General features: G+C 30.5%; 1 protein-coding gene across 3 annotated transcripts in view; it reads left to right on the top strand.

Annotated features, from left to right (window-relative positions):
* The window catches only part of LOC124366267 (arf-GAP with coiled-coil, ANK repeat and PH domain-containing protein 2), a 78,142-nt gene that overhangs the window by 18,763 nt on the left and 38,714 nt on the right, over positions 1 to 20,665 (top strand). For all 3 annotated transcript variants that reach the window (XM_046822671.1, XM_046822672.1, XM_046822673.1), the window contains exons 2-3: positions 8,743 to 8,800; positions 20,186 to 20,418. In XM_046822671.1, coding sequence (XP_046678627.1) covers positions 8,743 to 8,800; positions 20,186 to 20,418 — 291 coding nt within the window. The remainder of the gene's footprint in view (positions 1 to 8,742; positions 8,801 to 20,185; positions 20,419 to 20,665) is intronic.

A 20,665-nucleotide genomic window follows, 5' to 3' on the forward strand; every position in this document is an offset into this window, starting at 1 on the left:
CGTATTTTTCCGCCCCGGCGGTTAATATGATAATTACCTAATCAATCGATACTGATTAATTATTTTGAACAATTAACTTAAATAATCTATATCAACAGCTGTAAACACTTTCAAATAATACACGTAAGGTAATATTACAATTTTAGATAAGTAACATTTGATTATTAAAAATGGCAGTCAATTTTAGAAAATTACACGACGTTGCTTTGAAAGATAAGACATGTGTTTCGTGGCTTCAACATGTTGGACTGGTACCGAAAAACCCATTATGTGAAATTTGTGGGAAAGAAACAACTGTAACTGTGAGAGGAGCAAATATGGTCGTCTTCAGTTTTCCTAACTTTGGTTATAATAATTTGTTTGATCACTGTAAATATTAAATTCATATTTTAATTTAAAACATATGATTGCTATTGAGGACTATAGATACTTTTATATCGATTTATAGTCTAGGATTTGAGATGCGAATATTAGGTATCGATGATTACATTCTTCGATATAAATAACCGGGTCCGCTTATCGTACCCTACCCGATAGTCTAATAGGCGGAATAGATTAAACACCTTAGCCTGTATCAGTAACAGATGATATCAAAATTCATCTGATTACAAATGGCTGAAAGACCTAAAATTTAAACTCAATTAACCATAATTTCCAATTGAAACAATAAAAGGTAATATTTTGTGGAATTATGTGTATAGGCTTTTAAGATGTGGTTGATAGTGTCCTTTCGAAACAACTGTATCTTTCTTTTGTATAAATATTCCCAAAGGTTATCACCTTAGCGAGCAGGTCAGTTTGTATGCCATATTTTAGACTTCTTTTTATGTGCCTCCTCATTTTAAAAATCTGAGTATTCATGCTTTTTGCCAGGTCTAATAAGTTTTCTTAGCTTAAAATGAACAAATCCACTTTCACTTAACCTGAAGTATGCCTTACACATGTATGTGATGTTTCAGGCTGTGTTTTAAGACAATTGAATTGAGTGTTTTTTCATCAGATTTGTTTTCAGAGCACACCTCAATTATATATGTTACACTTCATCTTTGGTCGATTGGTATTTATCAATCAAATCTTAGAATATCCACAGTTCTTCTACCAACCTGCTTTTGTTTATATTTTGTTTTACTATCTCTCATCATTTATTTTCACCACCAATTGGAGACCTCCAAGCTTTTCTTCCCTGTTAAAATGATAATCCACACATTCTTGGTTTGTAATAAACATGTTATTATTTTATTACTCTCCGTAAAGTCATTTTCCAAATATTTTATCATACTATATTTTGCCCATTGTATATCTGGGGTGCAGTATAATAAGCAGCTACCAACACAGTCGGATGATGATTATTGAATGATTTGAATCATCCATATTCATGACCATCCAAAGGGTTGAAAGCAAAATGTCCTACCAAATTACGTAATAGGTATGTTAAAGGATAATATGGTTTTGCTAGTTTTCAATCTTAGAAATTAATATATAATTAGGCTATTAATATTTATAGTTAAAAATGTGATATATCATTTACAAGTTAAAATATAATAAATATATAATTACAAGAAAACAATAGCATTTAAGCCTACTTACCGTATATATTTTCAAGGATAAACTTTACTCCTTGTGAAATAAAGAAGGAAATGTACGAAACACATGATTTTAATTTTTAATTTAGTTACAAACACGTTTTTACTTTTAATAAAATTTGAACCTTGATGTTGAATTGAATTAAGTTTTAGGCTTTAAAATTGTTAATAATATAAAGAATTTATATTTTTATATGTGAAAGAAATGAATTTGGTTTTAAAATTATATGAAATAACTCAACTGTATGTATTAACCCTCCAGCTGGTATGAAACGAATTTTCGTCGCCAAAGGCCCATCTGATTTGGCAAGGACAAATAATCGTCACCAAAGTAGACATGTACTTATTGAAATATTTACGCAATTAAGGTCATATAAATGTATTTTACTTGATATATCCTGGAAGAGCATTAACTATAGTACCGATTTACTGTTCTTACTTCGATTATTGTCTTCTTTGTTTACCGTAAAACATTGTTCTCTATGGACAGCTGACGTGAACGTAGTACGGGTCAACCACGTTGTTGTGAAACTGTAAACAAGTGTCGGGTTTTGTGTTTGAGGTTACGAATCCAATATTATTTGTGGAAATTGTATTTTATAGTGTTTTAGTGTTGTTATTATTGTTGTTTAGCTTTCTTAGGTTATAGTTTGTTTTAGTTGAGATTATGTTTAAAAACGCATGAACAATAATATTTATTTAGAAATCTACGCATTTTTGAAAATAAGTAAATACCCACGCTTTTTCATACAAAGCCCTGTAACACATACGTTTTGAGGTAAAAGTTACAATAATTATATATTGTTGGAATCAGGACAAAATTTTGAATAAGTTGTACATTTACAGTTTTGATGTAAAGCTTATTGCTAAGCAGTTAGACAACAGAATATTTAAAAAAATAATTTCCAAAAAACACTTTTCTTACATTTTGTAAAAAAAACTAAATTATGTTTACGTGGAAACAATAAGTTATTGTTATTATAATGCTCTCCATATAGTTGTGAATATATTGACATATAATAGTTTATATTTGGACTAACAGTTATGAAATGTGATACATTATAAAAAACATCTGCGAGGCTGTTAAAATAGAGCCGCCAGTACAGAGTGACATCATTGCCAGTTCTAGGGTTAAAAAGTACTCTTGAATTGTGTAGTACTATTACTTAACAAGTTGCGTGCATGTTTTATAACATTTAAAATGCTCAAATGGATAACCTCCTATAATTATAATTTCTCGTCAAGTCATAAATCTTTGCAAAATGATGATCAGCAATGCACTCACTTCTGAAACTGGTTTTTAAAGATTTCCTAGCGACTCTCCAATTTGATTCTATAGTTTGCGTGTTTGCAGAAGTAAATGGATCTATGAAGTTCGTAATGTTGGTTAATAGTAAAATGGTTATAACCTTGTGTTTTTAGTCCAAAATAATTTGTCCATGAATCAATAACGATGTTCCAGGTTTGACATGTTTTACAATTAATGGGACTAGTGATTCAGCATTGTTTATTTTCTGGCAAATCTCTAAAGGAATCATTCACCTCTTCTCTCCTTTTTAGAAATGTCTATGTCAGTGTTTATTCCATCATGCCTATTACCCATGTACCTTCTACCAGTCTTCCAGTTAATCTTTACTTTGTCAATTTCAACTATCACTCCTTCGCCACCTAATAATTCTTCTTATTCAAATTTGTCTTCCAACCAAACAAAACTTACCTGCTCTACAATAAGAAAGCCAATCTGAAATCGTATTTCTGTATGTACTGGTAGCCTACCATTTAAACTACAATTTATTTACTAAAAAGTCATAAGTAGTTTGTTTCCAACTAAAATAGAACGCTATTTTAATTATTCTAATAATATCAAATTGGAATGTTCTAAAAAAGTCTTCTCCAGTGCGTTTTTATACACATCGTTTGTTCTGGCTTTTCTTGCAGAGAAGCACTATCTGATTCTCACCTTTAATTCTGGTTTTCATCTCCCATTACAAACTGGACACCTCAGATTTAAATGAGCTAGCTCCTTTTCTTGCAGTTATTTAAAACGCTGCTCAGTGTTTATAAAAACATTTTGAGCCAATACCAGAATATTCATCTTGAAAAAACAATCCTCCCTCAAAAACAACAACCAGCTGGATATGAAAGGACAGTAGGATTTTGGACATTTGCCAGTTGTTATATAAAAAGTATAGCACTGCATTTTGAGGACAGATACCTAAGCTCTTCTTTAGGTGTCCTAGTACATACCAGTCAGATATGGTGGTTCTTGAGGGCTTAGCAAATCTGAACTGCACTTAACAATTAAAAATTAATAGCTTGACTGGTTTCTGAAAAAAAAAAAAAAAAAAAAAAAAAAAAAAAAAAAAAAAAAAAAAAAAAAAAAAAAAAAAAAAAAAAAATACGGGAAGAGTCACAACGTTGGTAGTTCAAACTTTAATTAATAGTTTTTATATATAGCATGGTTTTAAGTGAAGTAGTATTGTTTGTCAAATTATCTATGATTATTGGAAGACTTGTTTGTTAAAACTGTTCATATTACAGATATTTGTTTTGAATTAATATATTAGTGTTTTGGTATCTATCATATTGTTTCCACGTAATGTATAGTGAATACGCAAGCACCACGGAGAGTGGTGCTGTTGACGTTTTGTGTTTTGTTATGAACTGGCTCAATTTATAATTTTTTTTACTATATATCTTATATTATATTAGCTAATTAAGCAGTGTGAAACTGCCCATAGATTTCATCCAAAGTTTAATAAACTATTACTATTATACACTTTAAATAAATGGTTAAACTTAATTTGTATTCTGATTATAGTTAAAAATAACAAATAACTCAGTATGATATAAATGTGAACTTTAATGATGATAAATTAATTGGCATAAAAGTTTGAATTTTGAAACAAGATGGAGGATACAATAATAATGGTAAATTTTTAAATACAGTTCTTAAATTTTAGGGCAGGGTGGTCGTGCTGGCTTAATGAAATAGAAATATTGGGTATTTTTTTAATAAAGATATTGTAATTTTGAAAAATAATTGTTGTTAAATTTTAATTATATTAATTTTGAATTATTAGCCAAATCGAATGTTCCTGGGTTTTATGTTCTTCCAATGAATCACTGTTAAACTTAAAAGGAATTTTCTCACCCAATGTCTGTCTTCTGCTTCTTTGTACTTCAGTAATAATAAGAATTTAATAAAGTAACCTTTCAAATACTGCTGAATAAATGTAACCAGTTTCTTTATTTAAAATAATAATCTTGCTTCACTTCTTCCAGATCCTTCTCTCCTCTTCACCTTTCAAAAATCTGCTCTCTTTACTCTTCAACAATCATCCCTGCACACTGTATCACTGACTTTAGTTCACTTTATAACTTTTGAGTTTTATATGTAATAAGGTGGATTTTGATTAATTTTGATTTCGTATTTATTATTGTTTGTAGTTAAATTTGAGACAATTTATAAATAATTATTCCTTAATTATTATTACTAATCAATTTCTAAATTAAATTAGGCCTAAGTATTGAAATGAATGTGAGATGGGTGTATGAAATGAGTCATTACAAAAGAAAGAACCAATCCCCACACACAAATCCTAAATTGGTTTGTGAACTATTCCTAACCTAGTTCCTGAACTACTTCTAACCTGGTTCCTGAACCAGTCCTTTAAACAAAACTACATTAATTTTATTATTTGAAGCCAAATAGAACAAATACAAAATAAAATGTATTGAATCTACTTAACTGGAATTCCAATACTACAAATTCAGGTTTTAAATGAACAAAGTGTACTTTTATTATAATAATCGCCATTCACAGCGGCTATTTTCAGGACTATACTGATTTTACAGGACAAGTTCTGATAAACCCTACAGAGGTCACGTACCTCGAATATGTACGAGCTGATTTTGATAAGACTTTCTATACATATTTAATACATAGTTTACTATATTATATTATAACCCTCATTCTTAGGCCGCACCTATTTTCTGAGCAATATCGAATTTACGGCCCAAATGCTGTCCCTGTAAAATATAGATGGTCCCATACCTTAAAAACGTACGGTGAGCCAATTTTGATAAACTTTATATATTATTATACATTGCCAGTGCTAATCACGCTACTGGATAAGTGATTAGCTATAACTCCTAAACAATGTCAAATGTAAAAATGTGTTATATTGAAAAAGAATAAATAAGCTATTACTGAAACTTTCGAAGAATGTATTCTTAACTTAAGTCAATTTTTACTATGTATCTGAACACGATTATTTTTACTGCTCTTACAATAGAGATTGTTTCTCCCCTGCAAATTTCACATTTATAACAGCTTTTTCGGCACCAGTCCAATGTCTTAAAGCTAAGAAAACACATTTCATCATCTTACAAAACTATTTACGGCCTACTGGAAGAAGAATTCAGATTAGCTGAAGGATGATTATATCATGGATCAGGAATTGGCGGGCCTGTCTGAGAGAATTTCTTGACAAAATTTATACAGCTGTGTGTGTTTTGATTAGACATAATCACTGTATAGAATCTGGTTTTCCGTTTATTTGGCTGCCAGATCTGCCCAAAAGACAAAAAGTAAAATTAGCATTAATCAACTAGAGATCGTGATCTATGGATTTTTCGTTGGGATGAGCTTTGTCACTTTCAGGAAGGTTATAGATGATAACATGAGACTTTGTGGATGGATGAGCTTTGTCACTTTCAGGAATATTATAATGGATGAGCTTTGTCACTTTCAGGAATGTTATAATGGATGAGCTTTGTCGCTTTCAAGAATTTTATAGATGGTAACATTAGACTTTGTGGATGAACTTCCGAAAAGTACTGAGTGGGTACATGTCCTCCATAGATATCTTAAGTGAACGATTAATATTATCGGAAAAATGAGTGTTGAGGATAGCTACTTCATTTTCTATTGCAGACGCGTGAGATTCAGTGTACGAGAAATCATGAGTTAGACTAGCAACATTGGTTTGACATAAAAAAATCATATGTAGTCTGAATTAAGATTGGCTTTTGCAAGAAAATCCATTTTCATTAAATTTACATCAAGGTCGAGGATGTATGATCTGAAGCTGGAGATACAACTCGTCAGCTCGCTTTAAAAACCAAGAAACGATCGAGTTGTTGGCAAACCATTTATATTTTGCAGCAGGGTCATTTCATGTCAAGTCAACCACAAAAAAAGGATTTTGACACCCACCATCTAAGATTTTGACACCCACCATCTAAGATTTTGATTAAACTTGGCATGGTTGTTCCATTCATGTATGTAAGTAACCATGCCTAATTTTGTCCATTGTGTTTTTTATTGATCTGCCACGAGAAACAAAACTTGTTTTCCGATAGGAAATAATACATATTTTTCTTATTTACCAACCAATTTAGATGAAATTATTTTTATTTGTGCTTTAAAAAGTTAACTAGTAACAATGTAAAAAATAAATAAAACTGCCAATTATTCATTTGGGGCCAAAGAAATTTTAGTATTATTTTTAAGATTTTTTAAACATAATGCAGAGTTTTACAAAAAATAGAAAAAAGATATCAGTGAAAAAGATAATCATGAAATTATTTTTTTGGTTTTGTTCTATGATATATGTTCTACCACATAAAACATTAACATTAGTGTTTTTTTACTCATTTGTTATTTTTTTCAATTTTAAAACCAAAAAATGAATATTTCAAAAAAATTGATTACTAACTGTAAAAATTCATGTATAGAAAATAAATAATGGTAGGAAGGTTTTATTTCCAAAGATCATTTAAAACTAACAGATTTATTTTAGTTAAATAATTAACTTTAGGTTTACAAAATATATGTTTATTTGTAAACGTTGACTGTCATTTTGAAAGAGTCCACACATCGAAGAGATTCATTACTTCAGTGGTGGGTATGCTGCCCGTTATAAAAGTAAATTCAATTTCATAAACATATGTTTACACGAAAGAAAGAAATTTTGAAATAAAAGAATTACCAAACATGGACAATCAGTGATTGTTTTTAATTTATTTAACAATCAAGAAACTTTTTTATTAAATCGGAAGATTTGTATCCTGAATGTTTCATTGCTTTTGTATATGATAGCTTCTGGTACTTGGTGAGTAAGATGATCACTGAAGAAAAAGTTGTCACGGTATAGTTTCTACATCCCTGCAGACCATCACCGTAATTTTTTTCGGCCTGAGAAAGAAGACTGCTGTACCAATTCGTCATATTCTTGCAATGGTGGCGACCCAAAAAACAGTGAACAGAAGAATCTACCACTTTTCTCGAAAATGAATGACATGTACCCAAGTAAAAATGTTACACTATAAAACAATTATAAACTACATTAACCGTCTAAAGGAGATTATGACTTGCAAGTATTTGTCTGAGAGAGATTATGAAATACGTTTGCCTGAGAGAGATGATGACTTGTAAATGTTTGTCTGGGAGAGATTATGAAATACGTTTGCCTGAGAGAGATGATGACTTGTAAATGTTCGTCTGGGAGAGATTATGAAATACGTTTGCTGGAGAGAGATGACTTGTAAATGTTTGCCTGGGAGAGATTATGAAATACGTTTGCCTGAGAGAGATGATGACTTATAAATGTTTGTCTGGGAGAGATTATGAAATACGTTTGCCTGAGAGAGATGATGACTTGTAAATGTTTGTCTGGGAGAGATTATGAAATACGTTTGCCTGAGAGAGATGATGACTTGTAAATGTTTGTCTGGGAGAGATTATGAAATACGTTTGCCTGAGAGAGATGACTTGTAAATGTTTGTCTGGGAGAGATTATGAAATACGTTTGCCTGAGAGAGATGATGACTTGTAAATGTTTGTCTGGGAGAGATTATGAAATACGTTTGCCTGAGAGAGATGATGACTTGTAAATGTTTGTCTGGGAGAGATTATGAAATACGTTTGCCTGAGAGAGATGACTTGTAAATGTTTGCCTGGGAGAGATTATGAAATGTTTGCCTGAGAGAGATGATGACTTATAAAATGTTTGTCTGGGAGAGATGATGACTTGTAAATGTTTGTCTGGGAGAGTTGATGATTTTGCAAGTATTTGGCTGTAGTCCTGCTAGTGTTATTTAAAGTTGAGGCTCCAGATTAAGTAAATATACCAATATTTATAATTTATTTCAGGTCCACACTAGAGGAACAAGAGGCACAGATAGAACTTCTTGAACAAAAGCTTGAAAGGGTAAGTAGAAAGGATGATATTTATATGTACGCCAATAACGCTTTAAGATGTAAAATAATAGTTTAAAAATTAATAAGCCACTTTCTTATTGATGAGCACTTTGGATATAGAAAAAATCGTGCAAATACCTTAAATTTAAGATTTTGGAAATATTTGTCCAAAATACCAAAATGCAGCACATCATCTGAATCAAAATGAACGTATGAAAGGTATTTACCATAAAAAATATTTTATTATAATAATCTGAAAGGATTTCTTTTTATATTTAGTTTCATATTGTATTAAAAACTTAAAATAAGGATATAAAGTAAGGAAATAATGTTGTCAATTAAAAGTGCTCATATATACCAGCCCAGTATAGTTTTGGAACTGATTTTGCAGTGTTGAGATCTTGACTCTCTGCAGATTTAGAAACACAAATTTATTGCCAGAGTAAATAGGTTATTGCATGTGGCCTTCAAAGGGTTAATTAACAAAATAATTATTGTACATTGAAAATTAAAATGTACTATTTTGCGTTGCCTTGGTTATGAAAATTAAAATGTACTATTTTGCGTTGCCTTGGTTATTTAGTTCTTAATGGATTGATTTACGTCCTGCAGTAGATGGATATAGGAAGTTGTTACAGTGTACAACGGTATTGTAACGTTGCTAATTAATAACCTTCAAAGTAATGAATATTACATCAACCTTCAAATTTCTATTCTATTTCATTGCGGATGTTCTTGGTGTAACTTCTTTGTTGTACTGGATATTGGATAAATTATTGGGATGGTTTCAAAAATACTTCAATTTTAGTGTAAATATTTATTTTGTGATTTCCTAAGTAAATGAGTGTGTGAGGGTAAATGCATCTGATATTATGGAACAAGCTGACCGTGGAAATATTTTTGTATGTAAATGTCAGTAAATACCATGATAAACTTTTTTCATTTTTAAGTTATACATTTCTTTTAGTGTCTTTTTTAAGATTTTTAAGGACCAAAAACTAAGTTTTAAGTTATAAAATCCGAACAGTTTTGAAAATCCGTCTCAATAAGTACTAGACTTATGGTTTTATTATCAAACAATTATTTTTAAATGGCTCAACTTATGTCACGACTAACAGAGTGTGAAGAAATCATATTTTTAAATGAATGATTGAATTAGTTTATTTTCATCAGATTTACAATATACACAAGAACAGAAAAGATACATGTAATAATTATTATTAATCAAAAGGAACAAATAAAATTAACTAAACAGGTTTCTTATAGTAAATTGTTATCTTATTTGCCTGAGGAAAGGTTGCTCTAAGGAAATGGGTCTACATAGACAATGGGGCCTGTGCGTAGACCCGAGTTGCTTAAGTAAAAACAATAATTGCAACAATGAGTTTGAACTATTATTGTTTGGTTTAATTGATGAACCCCAACTATATGCAGCTAATGCCAATGTATTTCTTGAGTGTGTCCGGTGGTGGGGAGTGGGGGGTGTGGCGAAGAGGTAGCGGTCAAAACCGTCCATAGTTGGTCACAATCAGTGACTCGGCCTCTGATACAGTTAAATTAAAAATTATGTTATTTATGTGTGTTTTTTTTAAATAAAAACTGAAGGCGCAGAAAAAATATTAGTGTTGTTTAAATTTGAAGAAATATTTTTATATAAAATTTGGGAGATGTAGTAGCAATTAGTAGTTGAGATCGATTTATTCACTCTAAAAGATCGAATTCCTGTACTATTAAAAAACAAAAATACACTGTTAAATTACAGTGTGGCAGAGATTACAGTTTCAAACACAGAAACACTAAGTCAATCGTATGCTGTAGATGGTCTCTTTGTGTACCGAAGTGAACTTTGTGTTTCGTGTTCCCCAATTACTCCTGATGCTGCTACAGATTGCTTTAAGTGGAACAGTTTAATCAATTTGTTTCATCCTTATTTCCTTTCCTCCACTCAGGGCTGACTAATTCAATAAAATCGAGTACCTTTTAAGTGGGCTAGTCTTGTAATAAAATTAATAGCTTCATAAACTTGTATACAGTTTGCCTTCCATTTTTCATAAATGGTTTTCAGTTGTATACCAATATAATATGTGGTTTTTAGAATTTACGTGAGTATTTTTTCAAAAAAGAATCTGATATGTATATATTCACTTTGGTTGTATAAATGCAAAAATGCTCAACTAGAAACATTAATAAGACTTCTTGTTACAAATGTACTTTAATATTTCGGCATTTGCCGTTCTCAAAAAGAATTCTCAAAAATAATAAAATAGTACATCAAACAAACAATGAATACCAACAAACAAAATTAAGATAAATAAAAATTATCTTAATTTTTTCTGTTTAATGTACTATTTTATTATTATTTCTATTATATTATGTAATATTAAAGAACATTTGTAACCGGAAGTCTTATTAATGTTTATATGTGTGTATTTTGGAATGTGACGTTTTGCATAATTTGATCATTACAACTCTTACAGTTTTTTAAATTTTATCCATTTACAGTATAATTTAAATTAAATTCAAATGTCTTGAGTGTTACTTATGATTACTACATTGTAATATTATAAATTTTTCTCACAATCAGTCTCACATTACATATGGACTGTGTGTATATGGGGCTGCTAAAAAAGAAAATCTCAATGCAATACTAAAGTTCAAAGGTATGTTCCCCCCACACACAGGCTGATGCCCATGTGGGGATAATTTCCTAGAAAGATATTTTTTATGTGTTTTAATTACTCTGTATGTAAATTTTGGAAGTAAATGCAATCTCAAAAAGCTGTCAGAACCATTTTAAAATTACATTTTTTTTAATCTGTCAAAGAACGTTTTAAAGAATGAAATATATAAACTATATAAGGACTTATATTTATGAAGCCATCATGTATGTTAAACATCAAACATCCATCAGTAGCAGTAATGTTGTGCATCACTGACACCAGATATAAAATTAATTTGTAATCCCTTGTCATTGTTTGGAATCATATAAAAAAATACATTATATGTAGGAAATAAATTTTTAAGAAACATTCCTGATTATATAAGAAGTGAGGGTAAATATACTTGTTTTAAAAGAAAGCTAAAACAGTTTTTGATGGGATTAACTGTATATTCTTTAGAAGAATTTGAGCACTTTCCCTCAAGACCTTAATATTAAATTTTGTAATAGTAAATGCGTACGATTTTAATACTTGTTAGGTATTTGTTAAAAATTAAATTATAAACTTTACATTACAATTATATTGTAATTTGACTACTTTTTTCATTAAATTGACACTATTTGATGTACAAAATAAATGAATGAATAAAGATTATTTTGATTTGATTTGATAATATTTAGAAATTGTGCATTTTGATACACTCAGTTATTGTTTGAAATTCATTGAAGAGCTTGCTTATAAAAATGCTGCAACCTCAGTGGAGATGCAAGCTTGGAGAAAGATGGGTTTGGTCGCTTGTTTATGATGTGGGAGTGAATTTCCCAACCAAGGGAAGGCTGACTGAGCGTGAAGACCTTGACCTCTGACCTTGATGTACAGTTGGCCGTGTGATGAGCAATGCACAGTCATTCATTCACTGTGCTAAACTGTAATTTCTCGCTAATCAGCACAAAAGTAGTTCTACTAGGAATTGAGATTTAGTCCATTTTACGGACTGACATCATGAAAGTTTGTATCTTCTAACAAAGTATTTATTCTGAACGTAAATGCAGAGCTTTTTAAGCATGTTATTTTAAAGATACTCTTTACCGAGTTTCAAAAAAGCAATGCTGGCCACAAATCTGAACTTGTTTTAGAGATATTTTTGGAAATAGAAAACTTTTATGGTGATACCACATTCTGACATTCGAGTGACACTCATGTCTCACAACTCCTAAAAGTGTACTATTCAGCGTGTTTCCTTTATCTCACTTGCAATGTAAAGAGAAGTTTATCCATCGTATGTAGAACGAATATAAGTTTTTTTTGGAGAAGTCAGATATCCGGAGGATATCCTCTGGTATTGTATTGCTAAATATTTACATATAAATGTCATAATTATGATTGTTTACAAAAAGTGACACTTTTAGGATAGCAGCGCTACCGCACAATTTTCACGAGGGGAAAACCTCTGAAATTCACAATTTCAAAAAAAAATTGTCCTTTCTAAGCCTTAATCAGAGCTGACTACATCCACAACATATGGACATAAATGTAAGGTTTAAAGCATTTACATGCTTTGATGTAATAAATATTTATTTGAAATTATTCCATATTTAATTGCATTTTGAAATCAGTTTTATTTTATATGCAGTTTTATTTTAATAACAGTTAATTGATGAAAAATTTTGGAGAGTAAACTGGTTGTATCATCTTACAGTGTACTAAAATGGTCAGTAATGTTTTATTTAGTAGTGCATGTGTTAATTCTAACACTGAATTAAAGTTTGACTTTGCTTAACCAACCCTATAAGTGAAATTTACGTTTTGTTTTAATAAAACCTCTACGACCATTTTTAAACGTATTATACTATTTGAAAAGTATTACAAATTTACCTTGGATTTTGAAACTCTCTTAAATCTTGAAGTGATATCTTAAGTGAAAAGATTTACCAGTTTAGGGTTAAATTATAAGTCAGTCAAAAGCATAGGAGTATGTTTTAATGTTAATGGTCTTTGATTTTGTTTTGTCCTGTTTCTAGTTGACAATCCGTGTGGTTTTCTATGTATGTGATTTTGTTATTAACTCAGTGTAGTGGAGCACAGCTTTATCGTACACAGTTGATTATATAATACCTCAAAATAGGTGATCCTTGAAGATCAAGTGATATTCGTGACATTCTAAAGGAATCTGACATCACTGACTTTGTTAAGTCTGAAGTAGAAGTGTTGCAACTTGTTTTATTTTTATTTTTTAAATAATTTTGAAGTAAAAATTACTTATAAACTGTTCTACATCAGCTAATTTCATAAAAAGGTAGAAAAACAATAATTTGCATGAGTCAATTTTATTATGGTTATTTCATTGTGTTGCCTAGTAACTGAAAATGGGTAAAAGTGTGCCCCTGTTCTTTTCTCTGTAAACACAAAAATTATTTCCATTTTTATTTATGAACCCCATAACACTGTATATTTTTGTGTACCCAGCTAAATTTCCTACAATTTGGTTATTTCAGACTTTAAAACATACATTTTTTTGTAATGCGTATAATTTTATGAAATTATTTATTTTCACATGTCAAATCATAAATACAATATATGGTGTAAAAAATATATATATATTTTAAAATTATATACCTTTATTCTATTATTCTTAACAAGAAAAATGATGTATAACACTATATACTTATACTAATTAAAGTTTGTATGAAATGTACAAAGGGACCCTGTAAAACCTACAAAAAATCAATGCACACTTTAGAATTTCTTGTAGACGCTTCCAGGGCTAAATTTTTTCAAATTTCAAGAGTGAGAAATAACAATGTTATTGTTGGTTTATTAAAATAATGGAACTTTGCCAAGGAAATGTACAAATAACAATGTTATTGTTGCTTTAATTAAAATTGTGGAACTTTGCCAAGAAAATGTACAAATAACAATTTCATTGTTGGTTTATTAAAATGGTGGCACTTTGCCAAGGAGATGTAAAAATAACAATGTTATTGTTAGTTTAATAAAATGGTGGAACTTTGCCAAGGCATGTACAAATAACAATGTTATTGTTGGGTTAATTAAAATTGTGGAACTTTGCCAAGGAAATGTACAAATAATAGTGTTATTGTTAGTTTATTAAAATGGTGGAACTTTCTAAGGAAATGTACAAATAACAATGTTATTGTTGGGTTAATTAAAATTGTGGAACTTTGCCAAGGAAATGTACAAATGACAATGTTATTGTTGGTTTATTAAAATGGTGAAACTTTGCCAAGGAAATGCACACAAGACTTGGTGTATTAACCTTGTCTTTGTGGCTGTAATTGGTGCAGAGTGACTCAGCTTCTGTGCCAGGAAACCCTGTTATCAGTGACTGCTATCTGGTGTCCAGTTGAAGTGTATTATCGTAGTTAGTCAGTCTTCTGTTTGTCTGCTCATTATACTCTTAATTGGCTTTTAGAATGTCCGACCTTATCTGTCATTTACTTTATGCTTTTGTGCTGATTGATTGATATTGTCATCGCTGCAACTGAACATTTGTCTCTCATTTACTCCTGATTTATGCTAAACTGTAAAACCATGGACAGATAGATATATGTAAATTACAAGTTGAATGTGTGGACACCTGTCCATAAGAATTTAATATGAATTACGTTAGGACCTATGTTATTAAATTAACGCTCTGTACCCTGGGCCTTTAATACATGTCTCGTTATGGCTCTTTTCAAAACAATGAGTGTTATTTCAGGAAGTATATATACATATTGTACTCTCTCTCTATATATATATATATATATATATAAATATACATTAAATTTGTATAAATGGCAATAGCCTTATTTAATATCAATAAACATTGAATCGCAAAAAGTACTTGCTCCGCCGGGACTCGAACCCGGATCTCTCACTTGCCGGGTGAATGTGCTACCATTACACCACAGAGCCCTCACTTTTTACGATTCAATTATTTTGTATTTGGCCGTATCTGTCACATATGCGTTTTAAATAACCAAACTAACATATGATTGGAAGACCAAATACCTGTCAAATGACTTTTATTTACATTAAATTTGTATAAATGGCAATAGCCTTATTTAATTTCAATAATCATTGAATCGCAAAAAGTGTGTATATATATATATATATATAAAGTTAATTAAAAATTTGACTTATTACATAGACTTGAATGTTATGTAAAAGACCAATTAAGCACAAGTCATAATGTATTTCACACTTTGCATAGAATAGTTATGAGAAATTAAAGTTGTTTTCATGCAAATGTGCATGCAGTGTAAATTAACACCGTAGTTGATTTACATTTTAATTTCTTAATTGATCTCGCTCCCTTTGGTACAGTGCAGTTCCATGAAAGTCTAATAAAGAAAAGGGGAACTAGAAGGCATTGACCTGAACAATGCAGCAGTTCATTCTTTCCTTCTTCAGATCATTAAGATTCCATAGAGTTAACATTTGAACTTTGTTCCATTTTTCAACAGTTATCTAACTACACTCATTAAAAGTGTTTAGACACTAAAAGTAAAAAAAAGAACTGCAACTGCAAGTGCAAAAATAACTATTGTCCTTTTTTCTCTATAAGATAAAAATAATCCTGTAGTGAAGTGATATAAAATTTGGTGAGATTCACACTGCCATGATCAAGTAGCATGAATAGAACTTTACAACTGTTTTAAGTACTAAATTTTATTTGGAAATAAATTCAGTTTCTTAGAAATTTGTAATCTTCAAGAAGAGCTATTTAATTAAAATTCAATATTTCTTTGTCCATGTTGATCAGTGAACCATCACTGATGCCTTCACAATACTTTAGATCATTATCTGTGTAATTTATTTTAATCCAAAATGAATTAATTTGCAACTGATTTACAGTAATTTTCGTGCCACAATGTTTTTTTTCAGTTCTTCCAAGATACAAAATACCAGCACACAGCACAACTAATAAAGATCTTTAATTGTTTTTTTGTTGTATCGATTTGTTTCCGTGAACATGAGGTTCTGAAGGATTGTCATTTAAATACTGTATTTAGTATTTTTAAATTAATTTCTTTTGAGTAGTAAATTATTTTGTTACTTGATACTATCACCAGATGTTAATTCTATATTTTTAATTGTTAATCCCCTTGCTGTTGATTTTAATTAGCACTTTCTAATAACTGTTTTTTTATGAGAGTTCTTCTAGTCAGTCATAACCATGATTTTTTATATCTAAACACAATGTTTAACCATAGTAACTCTGTAATAATTTTTAGTGAGATAATTTTTAGTAGCTTTGCAGTGAATAATCCCAGGATTGTTATATTGATCTGGAAACCATTAACCAGCTGAATTAAAGAAAACCTCACAGAGAAGATGCTCAGAAGAGATCTCGACGACTGGCTATCACAGAGATCTTCCTTCATACTCAGGGCATGGGTATCTACATCATGAAAACAACTAAAATGATTATGATTTTAATAGAAATATTGTTATCTATTATGATGTCATCATATCTTTTGATGTTTTGTGAATAAAGAATAGGGATGAATGAGGAATAAGAATTATGAATAAAGAATAAAGTAACTGACGAAAGACTGGCTTCTGTACTTGTCCTCTTGTTATAGCCGCAGTTTAATTGATTAAATTGTGTGTTTGTGGTGCACACAAGAGGAGAGTACGGGGAGGGAAGGGGAGTGGGTCTCTGAGATGGACATTGATGTCTGAGCAATTTGCTGGCAGTCGTGTAATCAATGTGCTACAAGCTATGGATGTTAACACTACCGATGACTGATAAATAAGGAGAGGGGACTCTGGTAAGGATCAAGTTCATGCATGGTCGTTGTCGTTGCCTGTTTTTTTCCATCGTGCGAATGTCTTGGATATTGCTGTGGACCTTAACTAAGTTGGTAGTGAACTCTTGTTCCATTTATTTTCAGATGGCACACTATTTTTTATAAATAGGGAGGAAAGTAGGAATTTTGGTAATCGATTAATTTTTAGTATTAAAATTGGGAGCGCTTATACGAAATTACCATTATTGAATTATAATCCATTCTTGTAATAGCGGTTGATTGGGTAGATTAACATTGTTTATATTAAACTATTATTAAAAATAAAGTGTTTCTAGATGTGAATTTTGTTTATGTACCGGTATTTAAATTAATTTATCAAAGCTGGGAGGTATGTTGTGGGTTAAGCCAAGTGACTCTGGGGTCGGCAATTTGGGCCAATTCCTGATCCAAGTGATGTCTTAAGTGAGGCATCAAATCATTTTATGTGTTGAGCAATTTTAATTTATTTTGGGAGTGCTGAAGGGCGAGTAGTCTTAAGAGGTCGGACTTTAGATCTAAGTTAGGGGTAGCGCAGGTTCAGATTCTGTCTGTGACCACAGCACTTTTTATCAGTACCATCTACGTTGTACTCTTTTGACTTTCCCGCTTATTCTGTTTGACATGATCCTCACATCAGGACAGGTAAAATAAGGCTTAATAAATGGTATCAGCCTATCCTTTTGCCTATAACTTGCTGACGATGTCATTTCATCACCACATTGTGAAAGTTTGGTTATGAAGAAGTAATAAAACAACAATTAAAAAGTATGTCATCATAAGACAAAATTTACAACTGAATGTACATATACGATGTAAAATATAGGTAAGATTTAAGTAATTACTAAGTAAAAGTAGTTACACACCTAATTTATGTAGTAATTTTCAGCTTCACAAAATGCACTTCCGTTGGTTATAATTGTAATTTATTACTTAATTCTTGAAGTGTACAGTAAAATAAGGAATGTTTCAGCTAACCACAATCTTGCCACAACAATCATGGCCTTTATCTAAGCCATACTGTGTTATCAACTGTTGTGGTTCTACTGTATAAAGTAATCAAATCATCTAGCCTTGTGACTGGAATATCAGTTTGTAAGGATAAATGTGGACGTAGGATAAAACGAAACAAAAATAACTTACTTGCATTTGTTGTATTCTTATAATTTGATTTATAAGGCAAAGGAATGAAAATTTATGTGAAACATTTTTGTAAATATGAGGATCCAAATATTTCTCTTAAAAATTTTTTGATAATCATTGGAGCAATGATCTTAGAGGCATTACCTTTCAGCTACCTGCCATATAATCATTATTTTGCTTTTCCAGCCTACATTGAGCTATGGTATAATTTTCTAGGGAAATTCAGGAAAAGTAGCTGAGCCAGAAGTTACATGGTGCTAATCTAATCTGAAATTTTTAACAGTTATTAATTTATATATGTATTTAATTTATTGTTATTTATTTATAGGACAAAAGAATCTTCTCAATGTAGAACATACATTCATTGAATACTTGCAGTTGTAATTTACTGGACATTCCTTTCACTAGACTGGAAAAAGTAAAGTCCAGCCACATCATAATGGGCTTAAGTCTCTATAATAGATTGCCTGTAAGAATAAAAGAACTCAACTTTAAGAGTTTTAAGAGTTAGATTTGTAAGTGGTTGGTTTTAAATCCTTTTACAGTGTATACCAATTTTTAAATGTACCTGTGTCTGACTTGTTTCTTTATTAGTTTTAAGCATTATTGTTATGTATTGTGTTGATTTATTTATTTTAGTTCTTGTTATCTATCACCTATTTAATCTCTCTTACAAATTAAGTTATGAACCTGTTGATTTTAATGTACCTATCTTCTGTAGTTTTAACCTTTCATGTTATTTTATCCTGTTACATATCTTGTATTTATTTAAATGTTATATTATGGTCAGATTGTTTTGCCGTTTTTATTTTTATTATAAGTTGTTGCATTTTTGTTGTTTAGCTGTTTTTATCTGTTTAAGGCTTAAGTCATTATAAATTGTTATTGTTAGTAAAGGTATTGCGTACGGTTTTATTAAGATGTTCTATAATTTTACATTGTAAGTAATTATGACATAACTCATAAATAATAATAATAAATCTTTATTGTCACAAAGTTTCATAATAATATAGCACAACAAACTAAAAAACAGATGACATTGTCAAATATAACCTACACTACTCTTGTTTGAGTAAATCCAAACAACCAAACACACAATACTAAAACACGCAAAACAGCAATAAAACACACAATAAAACTGGGTATTAATTAACTTATCATAGGAAAGCAATATTCCAACTTGTAGACCTACTTAAAAACACAAAAATCAACATTAACATAATACATAATAACATTAGTAATATAGTGCCTAAAATTTAAAAAATGAAATTAAAAAACTCACTTATATTATAATATGTTTTTTTATGTAACAACTCCTTAATGTTATCTCGGAATGCGCCTGAATAAATTAATTCCTTAAACCTTAATGGTAATTTATTGACAAATTTTTTCCCCATGTAGAATGGTGTGGTTTTATAATTCAGTGTATTATTTATATATTCAATTCAATAATTCTATTCAATAATTCTTTATTGATGCTACAAAACAGATATAAATCCAATAACATTGCAGCATTTAATACAAATAATTTTGCAATATTATTAAAGCTCGTACATATAAATTATTTTAAGCAATATTAATAAATAATTATATTATAAATATATTATAAATTTTGACAACATCTATTGCGTATAATGCTTATAATAAAGATGGTGATATACAACATTAATAGCAAAATGTATATAAACGCATTTGGTATTAACGACGCAACAGTGAGACTTAAAAATGCACAAATTGCTAATTAAGTTTAAATATGTATCTCTTGGCTCCATGCTTATGTTGTCTGTGTTCTAACAGGTGATCAAGGCATGTGGTACCATGGTGGACACTGGCAAGACGTACGTCAGCCAGCAGAGTCAGTTGGCCAACTGCCTCTGGGACCTGAGCGTGTGCTTCCATGACGACCCTGACACCACGAGCAAGCTCAACCGGCTCATACACTCTCTCCAGGAGATGAACAAGTTCCACACGATCCTGCTGGACCAGGCCTCTCGCACTATCCTGAAGAATCTCACCTCCTTCGTGAAGGAGTGAGTTTACATCTTCGGCAATGTATATTGCGTTAGTAGTTGTAATCGTACGTGCTCTAAATTCAGAGCTGCGCGTTTCTGTGGTGTAAATCTACACTTTAGATCTCTACTTTTTGTCGTTTATACATTTTTAAATGAATACTAGGAGACTTCCGTCCTAGGGAAGGATCTAGGAAAATTAAATCTTAGTTTTTTTACTCTAAATAATTATTTATAGATATTCTCATTCATTATCTCAGAATTAAAA

Source organism: Homalodisca vitripennis, chromosome 7 (assembly GCF_021130785.1).
Source record: "Homalodisca vitripennis isolate AUS2020 chromosome 7, UT_GWSS_2.1, whole genome shotgun sequence".
NCBI lineage: Eukaryota > Metazoa > Arthropoda > Insecta > Hemiptera > Cicadellidae > Homalodisca > Homalodisca vitripennis.